Source organism: Haliotis rubra, unplaced genomic scaffold (genome assembly GCF_003918875.1).
Source record: "Haliotis rubra isolate DU_JTF1 unplaced genomic scaffold, ASM391887v1 Scf96, whole genome shotgun sequence".
NCBI lineage: Eukaryota > Metazoa > Mollusca > Gastropoda > Lepetellida > Haliotidae > Haliotis > Haliotis rubra.
In genome coordinates this window covers 870,908-898,853 of record NW_025767701.1, presented here as the reverse complement: position 1 = coordinate 898,853, position 27,946 = coordinate 870,908, and the positions used below count along the sequence as shown (strand labels likewise).

At 38.6% G+C, this 27,946-nt stretch overlaps 1 protein-coding gene across 1 annotated transcript; it reads right to left on the bottom strand.

The window, feature by feature from the left end:
- LOC124265109 (cartilage matrix protein-like) lies at positions 1 to 27,946 on the bottom strand. The gene is made up of 6 exons (XM_046699898.1): positions 27,836 to 27,946; positions 25,710 to 25,761; positions 24,205 to 24,420; positions 21,066 to 21,209; positions 215 to 779; positions 1 to 111 (listed from the first exon to the last, which is right to left on the bottom strand). The coding sequence occupies exons 1-6, from the start codon at positions 27,842 to 27,844 to the stop codon at positions 93 to 95; spliced, it is 1,005 nt and encodes a 334-aa protein (XP_046555854.1). The 5' UTR covers positions 27,845 to 27,946; the 3' UTR covers positions 1 to 92.

Here is a 27,946-nt window from a genome sequence, read left to right as displayed (position 1 = left end):
TAGATGCATTTTTTTATTGTACATGAGTGAGTGAGTTATAATTCATAGTCCCGTTTTCATAATTTCAGTCATTTGATGACTGGGACAATCCGTTAATCAAAGTGTACCAAATATATCACTACGCATAACTGTACATTATTAAAAAGGGCTACAGCGCCAGGGCGCCAGCAACCAAAAATAGGCTACCATACTGCACACCTAGCGCTTTAAGGATTGACATGGCATAATCTTCCTCCTAAACATCGCTACTGCCCCTGCTCCTTCAAGGTTGACGATGTGGTTACCCTCAGGTTTCGAAGCAATTTCCCTAATAACGGTATTTACCCCCCTGCTTGCAACAACAAATACTTCTGCTTTCGCAGAAAGCTGACCAATATAAGCAGCCAGGTCTTCCTTCTCTGACTTGCAAAGCAAGCCATCAGTGAACAAGATCACCATGTTGTCAGCATCTGCCCGGTCACCCTTCTGTGCAGTGAAAACCTCTGTTACTGCCATGTCGAGGGCATCGGCGAGATCGGTCGAAGGTCCGTTTTCATATTGTTGTTGGTTTATCATTGATTGGAGAGCTGGTTTGCTCCTTGAAGAAGGTGAGTCCAAAGGAATAAGTACTCTGGGGGTACTTGAAAACTCCATCAAAGCGACAGCGTTAGTCTGCTGGCTTACACCAATCCATGATATCAATGACCGTTGAAAATGTTTCATTTTCTCAAACACGGAGTGGGTCACTGAGCGTGACACATCGGAAATGATGAGGATGTCCAGTTTACGCCCGGTGCATTCTGGAAGAAACAAGTTGTGTATCAAGTAATTTTATTCTTTATTTCTTGTAATGTAATGTGATGTGATGTAATGAGTATGGATTTATATAGCAATGTATCAATGTGTGGATCTATATGCGTGTGTATGTATGGATCCATATGTGTGTATGTGTTGATCCATATGTGTGTGTATGTGTTGATCCATATGTGTGTGTATGTGTTGATCCATATGTGCGTGTATGTGTTGATCCATATGCGTGTGTATGTGTTGATCCATATATGTGTGTGTGTATGTGTTGATCCATATGTGTGTGTATGTGTTGATCCATATGTGTGTGTATGTGTTGATCCATATGTGTGTGTATGTGTTGATCCATATGTGTGTGTGTATGCGTTGATCCATATGCGTGTGTATGTGTTGATGCATATGTGTGTGTGTGTAAGTATTGATCCATATGTGTGTGTGTGTATGTGTTGATCCATATGTGTGTATATGTGTTGATCCATATGCGTGTGTATGTGTTGATCCATATGTGTGTATGTGTTGATGCATATGTGGATGTATGTGTTGATCCATATGTGTGTGTATGTGTTGATCCATATATGTTTGTGTATGTGTTGATCCATATGTGTGTGTATGTGTTGTTCCATATGCGTGGTATGTGTTGATCCATATGTGTGTGTATGTGTTGATCCATATATGCGTGTGTATGTATTGATCCATATGTGTGTGTATGTGTTGATCCATCTATGTGTGTGTATGTGTTGATCCATATGTGTGTGTATGTGTTGATCCATATGTGTGGTATGTGTTGATCCATATATGCGTGTGTGTATGTGTTGATCCATATGTGTGTATGTGTTGATCCATATGTGTGTGTGTGTATGTGTTGATCCATATGTGTGGTATGTGTTGATCCATATATGTGTGTATGTGTTGATCGATACGTGTGTATGTGTTGATCCATATGTGTGTGTGTATGTGTTGATCCATATGTGTGGTATGTGTTGATTCATATATGTGTGTATGTGTTGATCGATACGTGTGTATGTGTTGATCCATATGTGTGTGTGTATGTGTTGATCCATATGTGTGTATGTGTTGATCCATATGTGTGTATGTGTTGATCCATATGTGTGGTATGTGTTGATCCATATATGTGGTATGTGTTGATCCATATATGTGTGTATGTGTTGATCCATATGTGTGTGTGTGTTGATCCATATGTGTGTGTGTTGATCCATATGTGTGTGTATGTGTTGATCCATATATGTGTGTATGTGTTGATCCATATGTGTGGTATGTGTTGATCCATATGTGTGTATGTGTTGATCCATATGTGTGTGTATGTGTTGATCCATATGTGTGGTATGTGTTGATCCATATGTGTGTATGTGTTGATCCATATGTGTGTGTATGTGTTGATCCATATGTGTGTGTATGTGTTGATCCATATGTGTGTGTATGTGTTGATCCATATATTGTGGTATGTGTTGATCCATACGTGTGTATGTGTTGATCCATATGGCCGTAATGTTGATCGCGTAGATTCCACCGCCCAGCATTTCGACGTTGATCACGGATATTGTTGATCCGCCCTTGACAGCGACGCCCGTGGTGATTCCCATATAGCCGCTGGTATGTGTTGATCCATATATGCGGCGGCGCGATTCGATACCACGGCAGTATGTGTTCCGGATGCCGCCAGCGCGACGATCATTGCATTGTATGTGTTGATCATAACCGTATAATATTTGGATCCAGCATATGGTATTTGTAATGGTGGCGACTATGTTGATCGCGGTATCATCCATTGATGCGCTGTACCTTATTGACGAAGATCCATGGCTGGCAAATTGCCATTCGATCCGCATGGCGAGTCGATATGGCGCCGATTCATAATACCGCCGGTATCAATGTTGATCCGCGCTTCTTGCGTAGCCTTCCGTGTTCGACATATATGCTTAAGGATGAACGATCCATTTGCGATTAGCGTATAATGCAATAGCGCTGTAGCCGTACGGTCGCCAACAACAACGACCGTGGCATGCGGCCGAACGTTAACCCGCCAATGGCAATATGTTAATCCGTAACCGCGATTAGCGGCGACGTTCGCGCATATAATCGCTTATCGATGATCGGTAGGTGTTGAGTCGCTCCATGCGTGCGGCAACGGCGTTGATCCACAACCCTCAACCGTAACGCGATCCCGCTTATGTGTTGCCGTATCGATGACCGATTCTGTATCAATGGTAATAATGATGAATGAATGTATTGTATTTATCGTATGTGGTAGCCGTGATCCGCCCACTCCATGGCATGTGTGTGTATGTGTTGGTATCAATATGTGTGTTTGATCTCCGCCATATGGTATGGCATGTTGGAATCCGTAATGGCCAATGGTATGGCTGGTGACATGTGAGCAGTCGATAGCGGCGCAGGCACGATTGCGCTAATGCTGGCCAGTAGTGTTGATCCATGGCGGTGATTCGTTATGTATTTGTGTAATGGTCTGCCAGGTGCTGCGGTCACCAACGTATTCCAGGCGTTGTGGCTGGAACGCGATCCCGCCATATGGCGGTGACGTTGGTCAGGAAGTAATATTGATGGCGATTATTCCGTATGTGGCCAGCCAGCGATCCAGCAACCGTGGCTGGTCACGTGGCGGCGCATTGCGAATCCGTAGCGGCCAGCGTGACATGATCCGTAACCGGTATGTGTTGATCCAAACCGTGATGTCGCCCGATCATATATTGTAACGATCCATGTATGTGGGTATGTGGGCAGTTGGAGCATATCTCCCTGATGGGTCCAGCGTACGTTCTGCGGTATGTTGAGTCCATATGTATATGTTGATCAACTATGTGTAATATGTGTTGATCCTGGTCCATATGGTGTGTATGTTGATCCATGTGATCCGCATATTGTTGCCGGTGACGATTCGATGGTGTTGTTCCGATCCCATATGTGTGGTCGCTCTGTGTATGTGTTGATCCATATATGGCTGTGGAGTATGTGTTGATCCATGCTGGTATATCGCCAGATTATGGCGGCATGTTGCAGTCTATATGCGGTGTATTTGATCAACATTCATTGTTGATCAACCAGCATAGTGTTGATCCAGCAATAGGTATTATTTGATCGCCAATAATGGCGTGATTCACGTATATTTGTGCGTACGTTTGGATGCGGTTACGGGTCGCGCTTCGTGTGTATGTATTCGTCGCCGCTGGCGTGGGTCATATTGCATGTGTTTGATCCATATATGTGGGCGTGGTCGCGTTGACGGTATTGATCAGGTAATGGCGATTCGGCGGCGGTAGCGCCGATTTGATCCATACCATCGACATTTCTCTGTTGATCCATACCGATGGTATGCGGATCTGCGGCCGACGGGTCGACGCTGGTATGTATGTTGCAGATTCCATATGGCGTATGATGCGATTCGCCAATAATGGCGCAGGTAATATTGATCCATTTATTGAATTTATGTCATGTTGAATCCGCCATCATAGCCAGTATGTGGATCGCCGTGTATTTGATCCATGTTGAGATCCAGCATATGCAATGGCCAATAGCCAATGTGATTGATCCATATGAAAGCAATTCCCGGTCGTGCACGGTAATGTATGTTGAATCGATAACCAATGGCGGTATGCGTTAAGCCAAAACGGTCCATAACCGTTAATGGACGGAGCGGTCATCAATGTTGGGAATCCATATATGCTGTATGACAATCCGTGACGTTAACCGACGTTACTTATGTATTGTTATTATGTGTTGATCCATATGGCGGTGACGATTCCTTATATGCGGTTATACCGACGAATCGCATATGTGGTGTATGACGTTGATCCATATGGTATGTTTCGATCCAACCTGTGTATGTGATCCAGATCATTACGTGTGTATAATGTTGATCGCGCCTTGATGAATCCCATATGTGGCGTATGGTGTTGGATCCCCACTTATATTGGCGTGTTGATCCGCTATGGCGATTCATATAATGTTGATCCATATGCGTGGTCCATGTGGCGGTATTAATGATTGATCCATATCGGTATATTATGCGTTGCCGTAGATTGACATTGACCGAATCCATATGTGTAATGACGTTCAGCAGCGTAATAATGACGGTCCATTATGCCATTGTATCGCTGGCAGATCCGGTATTAATAATCAATTCCAGGTCGTGGCCTTCGGCGATTCGACATGTTGAAAGTCAATAACGGTATGTTGGTCTGCATATGGCCGTGATCCATATGGTAACAAATTGATTCATGGCGTATGCGTGGTAGATCGCCAGCAGCCGTTAATGTTGAATCAACCAATGGCCATATGTTGGTCCATATGGCCAGCCGGAACATTGTTATATGTTTGGAAGCGTAATGACCGATCATTACGGTAATATGGTCAACGTTAATAATGTTGATTCATCGGTACTGACGATCCATATACGATAGTGGCAATAATGTTTGATCCGTATGTGGTATGTTGAATTATGTGAGACGTATGATCCATATTATGTGGTATTCGACGTTCGCCGTATTCATGGCGGCTGTTGATCCGTAATAATATTGTTATGTAATTGGATCGATACGTGTATCATGTTGATCATTATGCCGGTCCGGAATCCATATATGGCCGTAATGTTGGTCCTTAACCAATGGCAATTATGTAATGGTATTAATGAATCGATACGATGATTCCGTATGTGTTGAATCCATGACGTTCCGGCAGTAGTAATATGTTGGTCATGTAATGGCGTTGGTCAGTTATATTGACGTCCTTAAATGCATGTTGTTGATCAAACATATGCGATGATGAAATCAATATTAATGACAGATTGATCCAGTGGTCATATAATGTGTTGATCGATACCATGGTATCAATATTGATCCGCATATGTGTATGTGTTGAATCCATATATGTGGTATGTGTTTATCGATATGTGGTATGTGTTGATCCATATGTGTGATGTGTTGATCCATATGGTATGTGTTGATCCATATGCGTGGTATTGTAATGTTGATCCATATGTGCATTGTATGTGATGGGAATCCATATGTGTATGTTGATCCATATGTGCATGTGTTGATGATATATGTGCGTATGTGTTGATCCATACGTGTGGTATGTGTTGATCCATATGTATTGGTATGTGCTGTGATCCATGTGTGGTATCTTGATCCATATGTTGATCGGTATGTGTTGATCCAATGTAATGTATAGTATGTATTGATCCATATGTGTATGTGTTGATCCATATGTGTGGTATGTTGATCCATATGTGTGGTATGTGTTGATCATATGTGTGGGTATGTGTTGATCCATATATGTGTATTGTATCAGGTGTTGATCCATACGTGTGTATGTATGTGTTGATCCATGTGCGTAAATGTGTTGATCCATATGCGGTAAGTGTGTTGATCCATATGTTAATGTTGATCCATATGCGTGGTAATAATATTGATCCATATGCGTGTGTATGTGTTGATCCATGTGTGTGTGTGTGATCCATGTGTGTGTGATCCATATGTGGTAATGTGTTGATCCATATATGTGTGTATGTGTTGATCGATACGTGTATGTTGTAATGTGTTGTTGATCCATATATGTGCGTATGTGTTGATCGATACGTGTGTATGATCCATGTGTGTGTGTGTGTGTATGTTGATCATGTGTATGTGTTGATCCATATGTGTTATTACGTGTTGTATCATGTGTTGATCGATATGATGAGTAATGTGTTGATCCATATGTGTGGATCCATTGATCCATATGTGTATGTGTTGATCCATATGTGTGTGTATGTGTTGATCCATATGTATGTGTTGATCCATATGTGTGTCGATGCGATCCATATTATGTGGTATGTGTTGATCCATATGTGTGTATGTGTTGATCCATATGGTGTATGTGTTGATCCATATATTGTTGATCCATATGTGTGGTATGTTGATCCATATGTGTGTATGTGTTGATCCATATGTGTGTATGTGTTGATCCATATGTGTGTATGTGTTGATCCATATGGTATGTAATGTGTTGATCCATATGTGTGGTATGTATGTGTATGTGTTGATCCATATGCTGGTATGTGTTGATCCATATGTATGTGTGATCGATATGTGTTGATCCATATGTGTGTATGTGTTGATCCATATGTGTGTGTGTGTTGATCCATATGTGTGCGATCCATGTAATGGGCATTGATCCATATATATGTGTTGATCCATATATGTGTGTATGTGTTGATCCATATGTGTGGTATGTGTTGATCCATATGTGTGGTATGTGTGTTGATCCATATGTGTGGTCATATATGTGGATCCATATGTGTGTAGTATGTGTTGATCCATAATGGTATGTGTTGATCCATATGTGTGTGTATGTGTTGATCCATATGTTGTGTGTGTATGTGTTGATCCATATATGTGGTATGTGTTGATGTGTTGATCCATATGTATGTGTTGATCCATATGTGTGTTGATCCATATATGTGGTATGGTATGATCCGGTTTGATCCATATGATGTGGTATGTGTTGATCCATATGTGTGGTGGTATGTGTTGATCCATATGTGTGTATTGATCCCTGTGTGTTGTGGTATGTGTTGATCCATATGTGGTGTATGTGTTGATCCATATGTATTGTGTATGTGCTGATCCATATGTGTGGTATGTAGTGTGTTGATCCATATGTGTTGATATGTGTTGATCCATATGTGTGTATGTGTTGATCCATATGATCCATATGTGATCCGTATGTTGATCCATATGTGTGATGATCCGTTGATCCATATGTGTGTATGTATATGTGTTGATCCATATGTATGTGGTATGTGTTGATCTGATACGTGTGTATGTGTTGATCCATATGTGAGTATAATGTTGATCCATATATAATGTGGTATGTGTGTATGTGTTGATCCATATGTGTGGTATGTGTTGATCCATATGTGTATGTGTTGATCCATATATGTGGTATGTGTTGATCCATATGTGAGTATATGTGATGTGTGGTATGTTGATCCATATGTGTGGTATGTGTTGATCCATATGATCCATATGTGTGTATGTGTTGATCCATGTGTGTGTATGTGGTAATGTTGATCCATATGTGGTATGTGTTGATCCATATGTGTGGTATGTGTTGATCCATATGTGTGGTATGTGTTGATCCATACGTGTGATAGGTGAATGTGTTGATCCATATGTGTATGTGTTGATCCATATGTGTGTGATAGTATGTGTTGATCCATATGTGTGTTGATGTTAAATGTATGTGTTGATATGCGTGTGTATGTGTTGATCCATATGTGTGGTATGTGTTGATCCATATGATCGATGTGTGTATGTGTTGATCCATGTGTGGTATGTGTTGATCCATATGTGATCCATATGTGTGTATGTGTTGATCCATATGTGTGTGTATGTGTTGATCCATATGTGTGTATGTGTTGATCCATATGTGTATGTGTTGATCCATATGTGTGGCGTTGATCCATATGTGTGTGATTGATCCATATGCGTGTGTATGTGTTGATCCATATGCGTGTGTATGTGTTGATCCATATGTGTGGTAATGTGTTGATCCATATGTGGTATGTGCTGATCCATATGTGGTATGTTGATCCATATATGTGTGATCCATGTATGTGTTGATCCATATATGTGGTATGTGTTGATCCATATGTGTGTGTATGTGTTGATCCATATGTGTGGTATGTGTTGATCCATATATGTGTGTATGTGTTGATCCATATGTGATCCATTGGTATGTGTTGATCCATATGTGTGTATGTGTGTGATCCATATGTGGATCCATGTGTTGATCCATGTATGTGTGTATGTGTTGATCCATATGTGTGTATGTGTTGATCCATATGTGTGTATGTGTTGATCCATATGTGTGGTATAATGTTGATCCATATGTCAATGTGGTATGTATGTTGATCCATATGATGGTATGTGTTGATCCATATGTGTGGTATGTGTTGATCCATATGTATGTGTTGATCCATATGTGTGGTATGTGATCCATATGTGTGTATGTGTTGATCCATATGTGTATATGTCCAACGTGTATGTGTTGATCCATATGTGTGTATGTGCTGATCCATATGTATGTTGATCCATATGTGGTATGTGCTGATCCATCCATGTGTATGTGTTGATCGATTATGTGTGGTATGTGTTGATCCATATATGTGGTATGTTGATCCATATGTGTGAATGTGTTGATCCATATATGTGGTATATGTGATCCATGATCCATATATGTGGTATGTGTTGATCCATACGTATATGTGTTGATCCATATGTATGTATGTGTTGATCCATATATGTGTATGTGTTGATCCATATAATGTGTTGATCCATATGTTGATGTGTTGATCCATATATGATATGGTATGTGTTGATCCATATGGTAATGTAAGTTGATCCATATGTGTTGATTATGTGTGTATGTGTTGATCCATATGTGTATGTATGTGTTGATCCATATGTGTATATGTGTTGATATGTGTTATGTGTTGATCCATATATTGTGTGTGTATATGTGTTGATCCATATGTTATCCACATATATGTAATGTGTTGATCCATGTGTGTGTGTTGATCCATATGTGTGTGTTGATCCATATGTGTGTGTATATGTGTTGATCCATATGTGATATGTGATGTATGTGTGGTATGTGTTGATCCATGTATGTGTTGATCCAATGTATGGTATGTGTTGATCCATATGATATGTGTTGATCCATATATGTGTATGTGTTGATCCATATGCATGTGTGTATGTGTTGATCCATATGTGGTATGTGTTGTATGTGTGTATGTCAATGTTGATCCATATGTGTGTATGTGTGTTGATCCATATGTGTGTATGTGTTGATCCATATGTGTGTATGTGTTGATCCATATGTATAATGTGTTGATCCATATGTGGTATGTGTTGATCCATATGTGTGTTGATCCATATGTGTGTTGATCCATATATGTATGTGTGTATGTGTTGATCCATATGTGTGGTATGTGTTGATCCATATATGTGTTGATCCATATAATGTGTGTATGTGTTGATCCATAATGTGTGTGTATGTGTTGATCCATATGTGTGGTATGTGTTGATCCATATAATATGTGTAATGTGTTGATCCATATGTGTGTGTATGTGTTGATCCATATGTGTGGTATGTGTTGATCCATATGTGTGTATGTGTTGATCCATATATGTGTTGATCCATATGTGAGGTATGTGTTGATCCCATATGTGTTGATCCATGTGTGTATATGTGTTGATCCATATGTGTGGTATGTTGATCCATATGTGTATGTGTTGATCCATATTGTGTGATATGTTGATCCATATGTGTGTGTATGTGTTGATCCATATATGTGTGGTATGTGTTGATCCATATATGTGTATGTGTTGATCCATATGTGTGCATCCATGTAAGGTGTGTTGATCCATATGTGTGTGTAATGTGTTCCATGGTGATCCATATATGTGATCCATATGTGTATGTGTTGATCCATATATGTGTTGATCCATATGTATGTGTGTTGATCCATATGTGTATCCATGCGTGTGTTGATCCATATGTAATGTGTTGATCCATATGTGTGGTGTGTTGATCCATATGTGGTATGTTGATCCATATATGTGTATAGTGTTGATCCATATGTGTGTGTGTATGTGTTGATCCATATGTGTGGTATGTGTTGATCCATATGTATTGTTGTTGTGTATGATCCATCCATATGTGTGTATGTGTTGATCCATATGTGTATGATGTGTTGATCCATATGTGTGTCCATATGTGTGATCCATATGTGTGTGTATGTGTTGATCCATATGTGTGTGTATGTGTTGATCCATATGTGTGTGTATGTGTTGATCCATGCATGTGTTGATATGTGTTGATGATCCATGTGTGGTATGTGTTGATCCATATGTGGTATGTGTTGATATGTGTTGATCCATATGTGGTAATGTGTTGATCCATATATGTGGTGGTCCATGATCGATACGTGTACATGTGTTGATCCATATATGTGTATGTGTTGATCCATATGTGTGTATGTGTTGATCCATATATGTGTGGTATGTGTTGATCCATATGTGTGGTATGTGTTGATCCATATGTGAATGGTATGTGTTGATCCATATGTGTGGTATGTTGATCCATATATGTGTGGTATGTGTTGATCCATATGTGTATGTATGTGTTGATCCATATATGTGTTGTATGTGTTGATCCATATGTGTGTATGTGTTGATCCATATGTGTGTGTATGTGTTGATCCATATATGTGTGTGTATGTGTTGATCCATGTATGTGTGTTGTATGTGTTGATCCATATATGTGTGTATGTGTTGATCCATATACGCGTATTGTATGTGTTGATCCATATGTGTGTATGTGTTGATCCATATGTGTGTAATGTGTTGATCCATATGTGTGTATATGTGTTGATCCATATGTATGTGCATGTGATCCATATGTGTATGTGTTGATCCATATATGTGTGTGTATGTGTTGATCCATATGTGTGTGTATGTGTTGATCCATATGTGTGTGATGTGTGTTGATCCATATGTGTGTGTGTTGATCCATATGTGTGTATGTGTTGATCCATATGTGTGTGTGTGTTGATCCATATGTGTGTGTTGATGTATGTGTGATATGATTGATCCATATGTGTGTATGTGTTGATCCATATGTGTGTATGTGTTGATCCATATGTGTGTGTATGTGTTGATCCATATGTGTGTATGTGTATGTGTTGATCCATACATATGTGTATGTGATTGATCCATGTTGATCCATATGTGTGGTATGTGTTGATCCATATGTGTGTATGTGTTGATCCATATGTGTGTATGTGTTGATCCATATGTGTGTATGTGTTGATCCATATATGTGTGTATGTGTTGATCCATATGTGTGTGTGTATGTGTTGATCCATATGTGTGTATGTGTTGATCCATATGTGTGTATGTGTTGATCCATATGTGTGTGTATGTGTTGATCCATATGTGTGTATGTGTGTGTATGTGTTGATCCATATGATCCATATGTGTATGTGTTGATCCATATGTGTATGTGTTGATCCATATGTGTGTGTGTATGTGTTGATCCATATGTGTGTATGTGTTGATCCATATGTGTGGTATGTGTTGATCCATATGTGTGTATGTGTTGATCCATATGTGTGTATATGTGTTGATCCATATATGTGTGTGTATGTGTTGATCCATATGTGTGTGTATGTGTTGATCCATATGTGTGTGTATGTGTTGATCCATATGTGTGTGTATGTGTTGATCCATATGTGTGTATGTGTTGATCCATGTGTGTATGTGTTGATCCATATATGTGGTATGTGTTGATCCATATATGTGTGTGTATGTGTTGATCCATATGTGTGTGTATGTGTTGATCCATATATGTGTGTATGTGTTGATCCATATGTGTGTGTTGATGTGTTGATCCATATGTGTGTGTATGTGTTGATCCATATGTGTGTGTATGTGTTGATCCATATGTGTGTATGTGTTGATCCATATGTGTGTGTGTATGTGTTGATCCATATGTGTGTGTATGTGTTGATCCATATGTGTGTATGTGTTGATCCATATGTGTGTGTGTATGTGTTGATCCATATATGTGTGTATGTGTTGATCCATATGTATGTGTATGTGTTGATCCATATGTGTGTGTATATGTGTTGATCCATATGTGTGTATGTGAATGATCCATGTATGTGTTGATCCATATGTGTGTAATGATTGATCCATATGTGTGTATGTGTTGATCCATATGTATGTGTATGTGTTGATCCATATATGTGTGTATGTGTTGATCCATATATGTGTGTATGTGTTGATCCATATATGTGTGTATGTATGTGTTGATCCATGTGTGTGTGTGTGTGTGTTGATCCATATGTGTGTATGTGTTGATCCATATATGTGTGTCCATGTGTTGATCCATATGTGTGTGCATGTGTTGATCCATATGTGTGTGTATGTGTTGATCCATATGTGTGTGTATGTGTTGATCCATATCCATATGTGTGTGTATGTGTTGATCCATATGTGTGTATGTGTTGATCCATATGTGTGTGTATGTTGATCCATATGTGTATGTATGTGTTGATCCATATGTGTGTATGTATGTGTTGATCCATATGTGTGTGTATGTGTTGATCCATATATGTGTGTATGTGTTGATCCATGTGTGTGTATGTGATCCATATGTGTGTGTATGTGTTGATCCATATGATGCGTGTGTATGTGTTGATCCATATGTGTGTGTATGTGTTGATCCATATGTGTGTGTTGATGTGTTGATCCATATATGATGCATGTGTAGTATGTGTTGATCCATATGTGTGTGTGTATGTGTTGATCCATATGTGTGGTATGTGTTGATCCATATCCATATGTGTGTGTATGTGTTGATCCATATGTGTGGTATGTGTTGATCCATATATGTGTGTGTGTATGTGTTGATCCATATGTGTGTATGTGTGTATGTGATCCATATGTGTGTGTATGTGTTGATCCATATATGTGTGTGTATGTGTTGATCCATATGTGTGTGTATGTGTTGATCCATATATGTGTGTATGTGTTGATCCATATGTGTGTGTGTATGTGTTGATCCATATGTGTGTATGTGTTGATCCATATGTGTGGATGTGTTGATCCATATGTGTGGTATGTGTTGATCCATATATGTGTGTATGTGTTGATCCATATGTGTGTGTATGTGTTGATCCATATGTGTGTGTATGTGTTGATCCATATGTGTGTGTGTATGTGTTGATCCATATGTGTTGTGTGTATGTGTTGATCCATATATGTGTGTGTGTATGTGTTGATCCATATGTGTGTGTGTATGTGTTGATCCATATGTGTGTGTGTTTGTGTTGATCCATATGTGTGTGTGTATGTGTTGATCCTTATGTGTGTGTATGTGTTGATCCATATTTGTGTGTATGTGTTGATCCATATGTGTGTGAGTATGTGTTGATCCATATATATGTGTGTGTATGTGTTGATCCATATGTGTGTGTATGTGTTGATCCATATGTGTGTATGTGTTGATCCATATGCGTGTGTATGTGTTGATCCATATATGTGTGTATGTGTTGATCCATATGTGTGTGTATGTGTTGATCCATATATGTGTGTGTATGTGTTGATCCATATGTATGTGTGTGTATGTGTTGATCCATATGTGTGTGTGTGTATGTGTTGATCCATATATGTGTGTGTGTATGTGTTGATCCATGTGTGGTGTGTATTGATGTGTTGTGTGTATGTGTTGATGTGTTGATCCATGTGTGTGTATGTGTTGATCCATATGTGTGTGTTTGTGTTGATCCATATGTGTGTGTATGTGTTGATCCTTATGTGTGTGTATGTGTTGATCCATATTTGTGTGTATGTGTTGATCCATATGTGTGTGTGTATGTGTTGATCCATATATATGTGTGTGTATGTGTTGATCGATACGTGTGTATGCGTTGATCCATATGCGTGTGTATGTGTTGATCCATATGTGTGTGTATGTGTTGATCCATATGCGTGTATATGTGTTGATCCATATGTATGTATGTGTTGATCCATATGTGTGGTATGTGTTGATCCATATATGTGTGTGTATGTGTTGATCCATATGTGTGTGTGTATGTGTTGATCCATATGTGTGTGTGTTTGTGTTGATCCATATGTGTCTGTATGTGTTGATCCATATGTGTGTGTATGTGTTGATCCATATTTGTGTGTATGTGTTGATCCATATGTGTGTGTGTATGTGTTGATCCATATATATGTGTGTGTATGTGTTGATCGATACGTGTGTATGAGTTGATCCATATGTGTGTATGTGTTGATCCATATGTGTGTGTATGTGTTGATCCATATGTGTGTGTATGTGTTGATCCATATGTATGTATGTGTTGATCCATATGTGTGTGTATGTGTTGATCCATATATGTGTGTGTATGTGTTGATCCATATGTGTGTGTGTATGTGTTGATCCATATGTGTGTGTATGTGTATTCATATGCGTCTGTATGCGTGTCAGAGGCGGATACAGCTTTTTAAGGAGGGGGGTGGAGTGGTGCGCAGTTCAGAAAGGGGAAATAGGGGGTGGAGGTGCACCTAACCCCACCCCACCCCACCCCACCCTCCGCCTCTGGATACGCCTAGGTGTGGGTGCATCAACATGTGTATGTGGGTATTCATGTACATGTATATGTATGTATCTATGTGTGTGTATACATTATAAGTTGAACAACGTATTTACATTACCGAACACCTCGATGGCTGTTTTGATCTATTTGAGGCATGGGTATCGGGTCATAGCATGGAGTACCAGACGACAAGAAAAAATAAGGCAGAGTTATCTCCCTTCAATCGATTTGCATTCGCAAAACATCGGTAATTTCCGTACATCATACGTGATTCAATGTTATTCGAGATAAACAATTACTACTATGAAATACCAAATGAGTTCGGCATTTCCAGCGGGGTACACAGAAAATATTGCTCGCTTGTAAGCGGGGTACATTGCAAATAATAGAAGAGCGCTCAGCCAATAAGAAAACGACTTTTATTTGTGAGGCAAGATAAATGTATGTGTGTATCTTTCTGCTTATTTAAAAAAGTTAAAGATCTACAAGCACAGAACAAACGTGGCAACTTCAGGAACGGCGAGGTGGTAGTAACAGAGGCACATCTAACTCCAATGCAGCGGACACTTTATGTAAACACACCTTCCACAAGTATATAGGGGTGTGGTCACACCCATCTACACAATAGCACGACGTTGAACCTATGCACACTGTTTCTTTCTTGGAATATCTCTGGTTTCCTAAATCTCTGGTTTCCGATACATGTTTTAACGACTACATCACTGACTCATATATTATTGGACTTAAAAAAACACGGACTGTTGATTATGTTTATGGCCATATTTTCCATGATCACATAGCTTAAAGCATCAACGCTCTTAAATAGTTATTAGAGGAAGGCCTTCAGGAGGAATAACTGCTCTTGTGAAAAGGTCACATAATATTTACGTGAAAACTTCTACAGGATGCTGTATTCTTGATATTTGACAAGACCGCATGTTCACTGGATAAAGACGTCCTTTGTGCCCGCATATATGTAAACTGATGTAGACCTACCTGATATGCACACAAACAGATTAAGTGTGGTATCACGCTATTTTATAACTCTTTATTGAAGTACTCGGGTCTATAAAAAAAAATATGCATGTGATTGTTGGTGGCGACTCCAATGCTATCTATCCGATGTCACCGATAATGATATCTCTGATATTTTAGGGGATGAGGACATGCCATTGTCGTCGTTCGAGGATAGTGTGAATATCGATAGGTCATCGTGTGATAATATTATCAACAGTACTGGTCGAGTTCTGGTGAGTATGTGTGCTGCTCTAAGTATGCCCATCACGGCCGTTGTGGTACAGATTCCAATATTAAGTTTATTAATCAGAATGGATCAGGTGAAATCGATTATATTAGTGTATCTAACAGCCTATCTCTATATAGTAAACACTCTGAAGTTGTTTCACGAGCCGAGTCATTCCATCTACCGTTAACGTGCTAATTTCTGTCACGTGATCCTGCTGCCAACAATAGCACTGAAGGTGTACATGCAATACGTGTGTCTGACGTTATGTGTGGGAATCAAAGTATCTCAAACATTTCAGGGAGAACATGTTGTTACGTGCAGTTGTTGACAATTTGTTTAGAAATGTACACTATGCGTTGAAGAAACTGATGAGGCTGTTTACTGATGCGATATGTGAAGCAGCCGGTAGTATGAAACACTATAAGGAAACTAGACCCGTACACTCCGAACCATGGTTTGATGCCGAATATAGATTCTATAGATCAAAAATGGAATGACTTCTTAAAATGACTGACTGACTGAGTTTGGTTTTACGCCGCTTTTAGAAATATTCCAGCAATATCACGGCGGGGGACACCAGAAATGGGCTTCACTCATTGTACCCATGTGGGGATTCGAACCCGGTCGTCGGCGTGACGAGCGAACGTTTTAACCACTAGGCTACCCCACCGCCCCTCTTAAAATGATGTCCTCTAAGTAATCATATTAGAGACCGGAATGTTAAGTAATCATATTAGAGACCGGAATGTGAGTAATAAAATTTTTACAAGTCCCCATGTTAGTAAATCATGTTGGTCTACATTAAACGGACTGTCCCATAACCCTTTTAATTGTGTTGCAACCCAATAAAACCATTCTTGCCTGGGCTGACTATTTAAAAAAAACTCTGTTTCGTCGGAGGATGTTGCTGCTGAAGAAGACAATGTTAATGTTGAGACTGACTCTGATAATTGTAAGGAATTCCACAATGTTTTCAAATGTACAACAGACAGTCGTGTACCATTACTTACAGTGATTTCCAATGTCATGTTTGAACATGCTTCATTTCAAGAATCTTGGTTGGAAGCTGTCATTCATTCATGTGAGAAAGGAGATATACACACTCCGTTTATAGAGGTATTTCAACAATCCCCATTATAGTAAATCATGTTGGTCTACATTAAAAGGACTGTCACATAACCCTTATAACCGTGTTCCTACTATAATCATTGTTGAATGGGCTGAACATTTCAAAAACCTGTTTTTTATCAGATGATGTTACTGCTGAGAAGACATTGTTAGTGATGAGACTGACACTGATAATTGTGATGATATGAAACGCTTCAGTTTAGACTTTATTATTACACAAGAGGAAATTTTAACCGCCATTGATGGACTGAAGTACGACAAATCACCAACTGTTGATTTAAGAATTCCAGTATTTTTCAAATAAACAACATACATTCTTGTACAATATCTTACAATGCTTTTCAATGTCATGTTTGACCATACTTACTTTCCAGAATCTAGGTAATTTTTCCTATATGTAAGAAAGGTGATATACATTCTCCGTCTAACAGGTATTGATTTCTTCTGAGTGTATTTAGCAAGCTTTCTGTGCCTATACTAAACAGGAGTTGAACTTATTGGTATGATAAAACTGCATGGTTTCCACCATGATTACTCCACCATTGATATTTTTGTCCTTCAGTCACTTATCTAGAGATATATTAGTAAGCTAAAGGTTAAACTTTATTGTTTATTCGTGGATTTTGCAAAAGCATTCGACAGTGTAAGCCTTTTGAAATTATAGTCAGTTTTGAAATCTAGAGGTGTTTCTCTCCAAATGGTTCATAATTTACAGTCCATCTAATCATCCGTTAAGGCTAGTGTAAATTTGATAAATTGTCAAATGTCTTCCCTTGTTCATGTGGTGTTTGTCAGGGCTGTGTATTAAACCCTCTGTTGTTTTCAATTTTTATCATCAAGTTGGTTGTTGAGGTAGAACGAAGTTAAGGTCCATGCATTCAATTACATCCTGATGTTATTCAGATATTTATTCCTCTTTTCGCGGATGACATCTCACGTTTTCTGATACCATTGGAGGGTTACATCAGCATACATGTGTATCGATATTTAGTAAAAGTTGTAGATCGAATATTGTCTCAAGGTCAATCTAGATTAGTCAAAGTTGTCGTTTTTATGAAAGGTGTTTTTTTTTATCAAACAGAGAAAGGCTTTATAATGGTAGGAAACTGGAAGCTATATATAGCTAAAAAGCTTCATATAAGCATCGAGGTATAACATTTACAAGGGGTTTGTGTTGCTCTAGTCAATGTTCTTATGCAGCTTTGCAAGGTAACAATACTTTATTTGGTATTCTTAAAATATATCTTACGATATTTACTATGACAATATCTGTTATGTTGCACTATGGTGCCGAGGTGTGAGGATTCTGTCAGAATGATTGTATTGAATCTGTGCACACATTTATCTGAATTTAAGAGTCTGCTTAAATGTATTCATAGTTCACTTTAAAATGGCAGCACATCTATGTCGTGTTCTTACTTCAAAATATAAATTTTCAGGGCATAATTGTACTTAAATGTAATTAACGTGAAGAAGTTTAGAGTAGCACTCGCTCAGTTTAGATGTTTTTCACATCAGTTACGAATTGAGCCGGGAATGTTTTATAATATAGATAGAAATGATAGATTATGTTTACAATGCGATGAAGGTTATATTGAGGATGAATACCATTTTCTGTGTTCCAAATTTAAACAGTTCCACTTGAACCATTTACCTAAAACCGTTTGTACCAACCTTTTCCAAAGTAAAGCTAAGTTCAAATTCCTCATGTCATCATGAGATTGTAAACTTATCATTTATTTAGCTGGCTTTGTTTGTCTTGCAATGTACCTAAGGTGTCCAAATTATGAATTTGTACTGTACACACCATGTTTTGCCATGGATAATGTAACCTATACAGCTATTGGCCGATGGCTTACACTGTATAAAAGAATTGAGGTATATCCAAATGCGTATGTATGTATGTGTGTGTATGGATGTATGTATATATGTATGTATGTATGTATGTATGTATGTATGTATGTATGTATGTATGTATGTATGTATGTATGTATGTATGTATGTATGTATGTATGTATGTATGTATGTGTGTGTGTGTGTGTGTGTGTGTGTGTGTGTGTGTGTGTGTGTGTGTGTGTGTGTGTCTATATCAGTGTGGATTGACGGATAATAATTTGACAAGGAGGTATCTATGTCTGTCTTATTATCTAGAACAAAGCATGTGAACGCCAGACAATAATCTAGTTAATTAACTGACTTTTCAGCAATTCAAATCCTGTTTCTTTAACGTTTTTTTTAGGCTCCTCATGAAGGCTGTTGATAAAGAAAGATGCAGGGACCTGTGAGTATAGCCGCATCGACAATATTTCACCCGTATCGTGTGACCAAAGTTATGTTATGTGATACAGTACAACCAGAAAGTATTGAGAATTTAAAGATTGTATTTTTTAAAAATAATTTCACTCATTACTCACGTTATAATGTGAATATTAGCAGAACATAACACCAGATTCAAAGACAGGTGAACAGTTAGTATTTTGTCAAGTCACCATGGGCAGCAATGCAGGCTTCAATGCGGCGGGGCATACTACTGATCAAAGAAGATAGAAAGTCGTGGTCCATGCTGTCCCAATATCGGACCACCTCTTCTTTCATTTCAGCAATATTTGTCAGATTTTTCTCATTGAAACTTTCCTTCATAAGTGCCCAAACATCTTCTATTGGATTTAGGTCAGGGCTATAGCTTGGCCAATCTAATAATGTCATATTTGGGTCCGAAACCAGGCCTGTGAATGCATTAAACGGTGTTTTGGGTCGTTGTCCTGCTGGAAAAACCAAAATTGTCCTTAGAACGCGTGAGCAGATGGAAGTAAATGTCCCTCGAGAATATCTATGTACCGCTGACTTTACATATTCCCTTCAAACACACAGAGGGGCGTTGCCCCTAACACAGATATGCCACCCCACACGTTAAATTTCGGACTGTACTTTGGGCTCTGATACAAAGGTTTTTCAGTTTGTTTGCTCCAGAATTTCAGTGTATTAGGAAACAGCCACACAGAACTTTCATCTGAGAAAATCACATTGTCCCAGTTAAAATTTCTATGCTGTAAGCACCAGTTCAACCTTCGCTCCTTCGCTCCAGGTTTCATGATCGCTGGTGGAATTCCTCGACTTTTCTGCCAAACCATTGCATGCAGCTCAGTTCTAATTGTCTCCTTACAGACAGCCACAGTTCCTCTATCAATCATATCCAGCCTTAAGTTTTCCAAACTCCTTCGTTTGTTTTTAGAAACAAGAATACCAAGCCGCCTCCTGTCACCGACAGTCAATTTTCTGGGCCTACCTGCGCCTCCCTGCGCTCAATGCCATATCCATTTGCAATATTTTTCAAAACACGATAAACAGTGGATAAAATGATGCGTGTTCTACTTGAAATCACTCTAGCCGATCTGATGTCCTTGGTATAATACTCTAAAATCAACTTCCTCTTCTCTAAATCATCCATACTGAGGATCACTGAAAATGTCGTCTGCGAGCAAGTAACCAAAGGGGGATAACTCTTCACAAACTAATGAAAAGGATTAACGGAGTTGTCTCTCTTGAATGAAACCAAGCACTTGATAGCTGGTCAAGGTTGTTTATACTAAAAATCCAATTAAACATATTCCTAACATTTTCAATAATTTCTGGTCATACTATATATCTGTCGACAAAGTGTATTGTGATATGGTATGTTAATGTAAACGTAATATACATAAGGAAACAACTTACCAAAGCAGAATGCTGATAGAGGCCGATGTGTTTTCAGCTCGTATATCTCTCTGGCGCCACACATCCTTGTATTGATGTTGAATGAAATATTGCAGGGACGATTGTTGGCCCTAATGCACATAAAGGACGTCGGGCCCATTTTACCTGGATAAAATACAACGAAACAAAAACGCCTTGAGATAAATTATCACTTGCACTTAATAATAATGATGATAATAAGTGCATTTATTATGCCCTATTTTCCATCCTTTGCGGTTGCTCAAAGCGCAGGTATCAAGGGTAGTACTTGGAGAAGAGATGGGTTTTAAGTTTGGACTTGAAGACAGCTAACGATGGGGAGGTTTTGATATCAGGCGGAAGATCGTTGCAGAGAGAATGTGAGATTGATCTTAAGGGTGGTAAACAGATGTTGATCATTGGATCTCAGATTTTTGCTCGAAGTATATTTCTGGAGAGGTTCTTTCAGATATACTGGAGCGACGTCATGGTTACAGCTGTAGTCCAAAGATAGAACTGTGAACTCGATTTTAGCTTGTACGGGGAGCCAATAGAGATTCATCAATATTGGTATTGGATGTTTTCTTGCAGCAATGAATTAGCCGAACTGAAGCATTTTGTACTCTCTGAGGCTTCCTGAGTACAACGTGCCGTATGTTGATAAGCAAACTGTTACCATAGTGAATCCTTCCTTCTAAATTATTTAAAACTCAGATAATTTCAAATGCTATCCTGGTGACATTATGCCATAGTGTAATGTCTCACGTTACTATAGCAGGGTCAACGTGGGCATAGACTACCAACACTCTGCTTGGGTGTGAGGTTGTTTATTTCGGTGAATGTGATCGATAAACGACACCCCTGTGGGTGGTACAAGGATGCACAACAATCGGGCACAGCACCAGTCGTATGGACGGGGGACTTATGGGCTTAATGTTACACTGTGTGTCTGTCTAAGCTGTCCAAGAGTCAATGCAGAATGAGTGAAATTGTGCATGGAGTTAGTGAGACCAATCAGCCGAGAAGCGTCATGGCTTGGGCAATTAGTGAGACAGCCCAAGCTCTAAAGCTTAAACCTTAAACTGACTAGAAATAATATAGCTAAAAGGAGAGAATAATAATATGATTAAAATAATATATTTACACTGAAATACACCTGCCACATTACGCCTTCATTTGACTGGACAATGAAAACCTTTGTTTTATTCTTTGACCAAACGATTCATACCCAGGTAACGACAAATAATGATAATTATGAAATGTTCCTCAAACGTGACATGAAACTAAACTCACTTTCTAGATATAATCATTTCATCTGCAGTATATATTAATTTTAGGAAAAAAACAAGGTCTACGTTTAGTGTTGATGAAATTATGTTTTCAATATTCTGTGTCATGTTAGTGTTAATGAGATTTCACAAACACTGATATTCAATGAAACGAAACGGTCGACATATCGTTATATTGTGCGACCTGAAAGTATGCAGAGTGTCACTGTATAGCTATTTACATAAAAGAGACAGAACCTATTCAGTATTTGTGCATAATGAATAGTTCTTTATTTGATTCCGACTTTATGAAATTTAGCATCTGTATATGGCATAGTGATGGCACCAGGTGTTTGAAACGCAGCACCTGGTGAATGTTGGTAGTGTAATATGTATCTTTACTTGCCAGTGACATATTCACTTGCAATCAATGTTTGATGAATGTTGGTAGCGTGATATGTATATTTACTTGCCAGTGACACATTCACTTACAATCAATGCATGATGAATGTTGGTAGCGTGATATGTATATTTACTTGCCAGTGACACATTCACTTACAATCAATGCATGATGAATGTTAGTAGCGTAATATGTGTATTTACTTGCCAGTGACACATTCACTTACAATCAATGCATTGTGGATGTTGGTAGTGTGATATGTATATTTACTTGCCAGTGACACATTCACTTACAAACAATGCATTGTGAATGTTGATAGTGTAATACGTAGCTTTACTTGCCAGTGACACATTCACTTACAATCAATGCATTGTGGATGTTGGTAGTGTAATGTGTATATTTACTTGCCAGTGACACATTCACTTACAATCAATGCATGGGGAATGCTGGTAGTTTGATATGTAGCTTTACTTGCCAGTGACACATTCACTTACAATCAATGCATGATGAATGTTAGTAGCGTAATATGTGTATTTACTTGCCAGTGACACATTCACTTACAATCAATGCATTGTGGATGTTGGTAGTGTGATATGTATATTTACTTGCCAGTGACACATTCACTTACAATCAATGCATTGTGAATGTTGATAGTGTAATACGTAGCTTTACTTGCCAGTGACACATTCACTTACAATCAATGCATTGTGGATGTTGGTAGTGTAATGTGTATATTTACTTGCCAGTGACACATTCACTTACAATCAATGCATGGGGAATGCTGGTAGTTTGATATGTAGCTTTACTTGCCAGTGACACATTCACTTAAAATCAATGCATGGTGAATGTTGGTTGTGTAATATGTAGCTTCACTTGCCAGTGACACATTCACTTACAATCAATGCATGGTGAATGTTGGTAGTGTAATATGTATCTTTACTTGACAGTGACACATTCACTTACAATCAATGCATACATTCACATTCACTTACAATCAATGCATGGTGAATGTTGGTAGTGTAATATGTATCCTTACTTGCCAGTGACACATTCACTAACAATCAATGCATGGTGAATGTTGGTAGTGTAATATGTAGCTTTACTTGCAGTGACACATTCACTTACAATCAATGCATGGGGAATGTTGGTAGTGTAGTATGTATCCTAACTTTCCAGTGACACACTCACTTACAATCAATGCCTGGTGACTGTTGGTAGTGTAATATGTAGCTCTACTTGCAGAGACACACTCACTTACAATCAATGCAAGGGGAATGTTGGTAGTGTAATATGTATCCTTACTTTCCAGTGACACACTCACTTACAATCAATGCATGGGGAATGTTGGTAGTGTAATATGTATCCTTACTTTCCAGTGACACATTTACTTACAACGAATACATGATGGATGCTACGTTAACATAGATGACATAACGTAAGTCTTAACATAGATATCTAAAAGTACTTGTTTTACCTGTTCTATAAATGGGATCCCTTGTTCCACACCGGTCCGATGAACCTGGGTCATCATTGAGCAGCTCCCACCCAACAGGCCCAGCGTACCAGCCTCGGGCCAACCTTGTGTCATTGTTAACCAATGGGGTTCCTGGGTAGTGTGGGGATCGAGTGACTATGTGAATCAGTTCAGTGAATTGTTCACATGGATCTCGTCGAATTGCCATATACTGTTCTGAAAGAATGCACAAAGGGATGTCAGTTGTCTGGCGCTTTTACAGCACATGCAAATATACTGGTCTAAAGGGTTAGGTTGCAATATATTTACACTCGGGAAGTCTTGTGGAAATTTCTAGGCCTGATCTGATCCATATGTTAGTTCTGCCACCGTTTTCTTAAGTGAATAAAGAGTTGTGGCGTAGCACAGTTCGCCCGTCATGTTGAAGGTCCCCACTTTGGCAGAATGCATAGGGTCCATTCCTTGTGTCCGCCGCCGTGATATTGCTGGAATATTGTTTGGAGTGGCGTAAAACCACCTGCAATACGTTGAATGTATTTAAAAGAAACTCATTGCAAGAAGGCCACCACCTGTGTTGAGGCCATTTTTCACCTTGGATACTAAGCCTTGGCTTGACCACTGATACATGCAATCGTCACTGCGTGAATATATGTGATGCGTGGATAACGTCAGATTCTACAACTTTCTAGCCGCATGGCGACTGGCCTAGGCAATCCAGTGAATGACATTATGAATATCGATTATGATGACATAAAGTGAGTGAGTGAGTGAGTTAATATTTAACGTCACATCGGCAATATTGCAGCCATATCGTGACGAAAACAAGCCATACAATAAAAAGTAGAAACAGCGAGTGAGTGAGTTAATATCTAAAGTCAAATCGGCAATATTTCAGCCAAATCGTGACTAAAACTAGTTCTAAATTCATAATATATACATACATATAATATATAAACCCTGTCAGCAAAGGACAGTAAAACAACTAGATTATCACACATTGAGTTAAAACTAGCTAGCATATATCTTTAAAAGTACAAAACTATTTTTGGACAATACAATGTAAAAATGGGCTATAGATCGCCAACAACTGAAGGTAGATCACCATACTAGGAACCATTGGGACTTACATTACGATGACATAAAGACATGCATCAACCAAGCGACCACGCGTTTCCTTTAGTCACACTTCACATTACCTAACAAATCCTGCTAGGAAACCGTGCAGGAAGCAAGGGTATTGTAAGTCCCCAAGGTCCCTTAGTATGGTGTCCTTACTTCCGTTTCTAGCGATTTCTTGTCATTTTGTTATCTCGTATCATTAATTGATTGTGTATTGTTAATTTTACTCGATCTAGTTTTAACAAATATGGGATAACCTAGTAACTTTACTGTGCTTCGTTCGCAGGGTTTTATAAATCATTTGTATTTATCATGAGTTTTAAGAATGGCATATTAAAACATTGCTCAATCATGTATGCGTGTACAAACTAAAGCAGTATACTTACCAGGAAGTTGGCAGTAACAAGCCAAAGGTAATAGAAGCAGAATGCACACTACCTGCAAGAATCAACATTTGAAGTTAGCCGGTTTCCAGATCAGAGAGTAATGTAGTGAATATTACGATAAATAACATAGCTGAAGAAATTCGTTCTCAAAAGTACCTTCGACTTCCATCTAATCGGAGATAATGCGCACGTGGGGCTAAGAGTGATTAAGTGAGTGAGTTTACATTTTAAGTCACATCGGCAATATTTCAGCCACATCGTGACTATTAACAAGTTTGAATTCATCATAAATACATGTACGTTATATAAACCTGTCGACGAAGGACAGTAAAACCAACTAGAATATCACAGACGCAATAAATAAAACCAAAGTACTTTCGGAAATGCTAGAAAAATGCTTTTTGACTTATATTTAAAATTCAGAGGTATTACAGTTACTTAAATAACAAATATCACTTTAAGAAACATCTACCAAATGTAGACCGAGGGAATAAATTTAGAGACATGCCTTAAAATGCGCTTTTAGTGATGAAAATAGCGTCATCAGCATGCACGGTATCGACAGGTGAAATTGACACCTGAGCACACGCTCGGGCGAGGGGTCATCTCAATAGATGTTTTCTTCAAAATGTTGAAAATGTGTACGTATAGTATACGTATTGGTTATGTAAGGGATCATTTGTGTCATACGAATTACTGTACATTGGAAAGAATCCTATCACTTGTGTTATCTTATCGATTGATTGTAGAAATGTGCAACGTTTTATTAAATGTTTAGCGTGTCAACAGTATATTTCATTGCAAAAATATGGATGTAATTCGGTCAGTTTAATCTAGTTTTCAACATTGGCCAAAGATTTAACGAAATCACTGGTGTAGCTTCTTTAGAATATATATATTATTCTTCCCCTAAAGTTTTTAGACCGCGCGTCTAAGAACTCCCTTGTCAAAGTTGTCAAGGACGGTTTTACGTCCCGGTTTTGCTTTTGAAACGGTCCCTGTCTTGTCTAATTTGTTTACAACATTGTAAACTAGTTGGTAAGACATACCAACAGCTCTACAAGCTCTGTAATAAATCATTTCTATACAAATGAAAGATTTACCTCTGTCTTTTTCAAGCACAAAAAAACAGAGTGGACGCTGTGATAAAGATGTGCATGCATGACGGGAAACTTATTTATCAAGACTTAACATTTATATTAATATTTCTTCAGGAAAGAAACGATAATTAAGTTTGTAACACAAACATTCAACATTTATTTGTTTAACAAAAACGTTAATCTTTATTTTTACACCACCTGTATTATTAGCATAAATGTAAAGACTATTTCAGATTTCTGTTGTTGAACTCTCTCCTGTAAACTGCCCTTTAAATGCATGGGAATGTAAAATCAATTGAAATGAAAATTAGGTACGCTATAGGTGAGTTGATATATTGACAACTTAATACATGTAGCACCTTTAGTATCTATCTCTAAAACTCGATTAGGACAATACAATGTAAACAACGGGCTATAGATCACCAGCATCCGAAGGTAGATGCATAACTACCAGTCAGTGAGTGAGTTTAGTTTTACGCCGCACTCTGCAATATTCCAGCTACATGACGGCGGTCTGGACAATTGGGAACCGATGACCACCCGATCCCACTAGTCGCCTCTTACGACAAGCATGGGTTACTGAAGATCAATTCTAAAGCGGATCTTCACGGACACGTGTGTAACTACCGGGAAGCCGGGACGGTTTCATCTCAATACCCGTGCAGAGACAAGATCTGGAAACTTGGACATATTCTTGTTGAACACAGGTCTGTTCTAATCAACAGAAAAGTTAATATATTCAACTTAGAGAACATTGAATTAACGGTTGTACCTTCCACACGATGATCACAGATACTTGCTAATTATGATGTGTGGGCTCTCGGCACCGTACCCTTGTTCGTGGGCAACGTACCGTTAAACACAAACTACCCTCTGCATGATAACCCCCTAGTGTATCCGAAAGGGACATTATATTGATATGCCGAACGTTTCGTAAACATAAAACCGAATAAACTATAATGTTATGTATGTTTACGAGACAGGCTAGTGGATGAACTCAACAAGAAGGAAAATATGCTAACATACCTTTCCCATGACTTAGGGTTGATCTCGAAGTCAGCTGGTATTGGTGTCTATCTTGCTTCCATCCAATGTTCCTACAAGACATCCCGAGATACTTATATACAGTTATCAGAT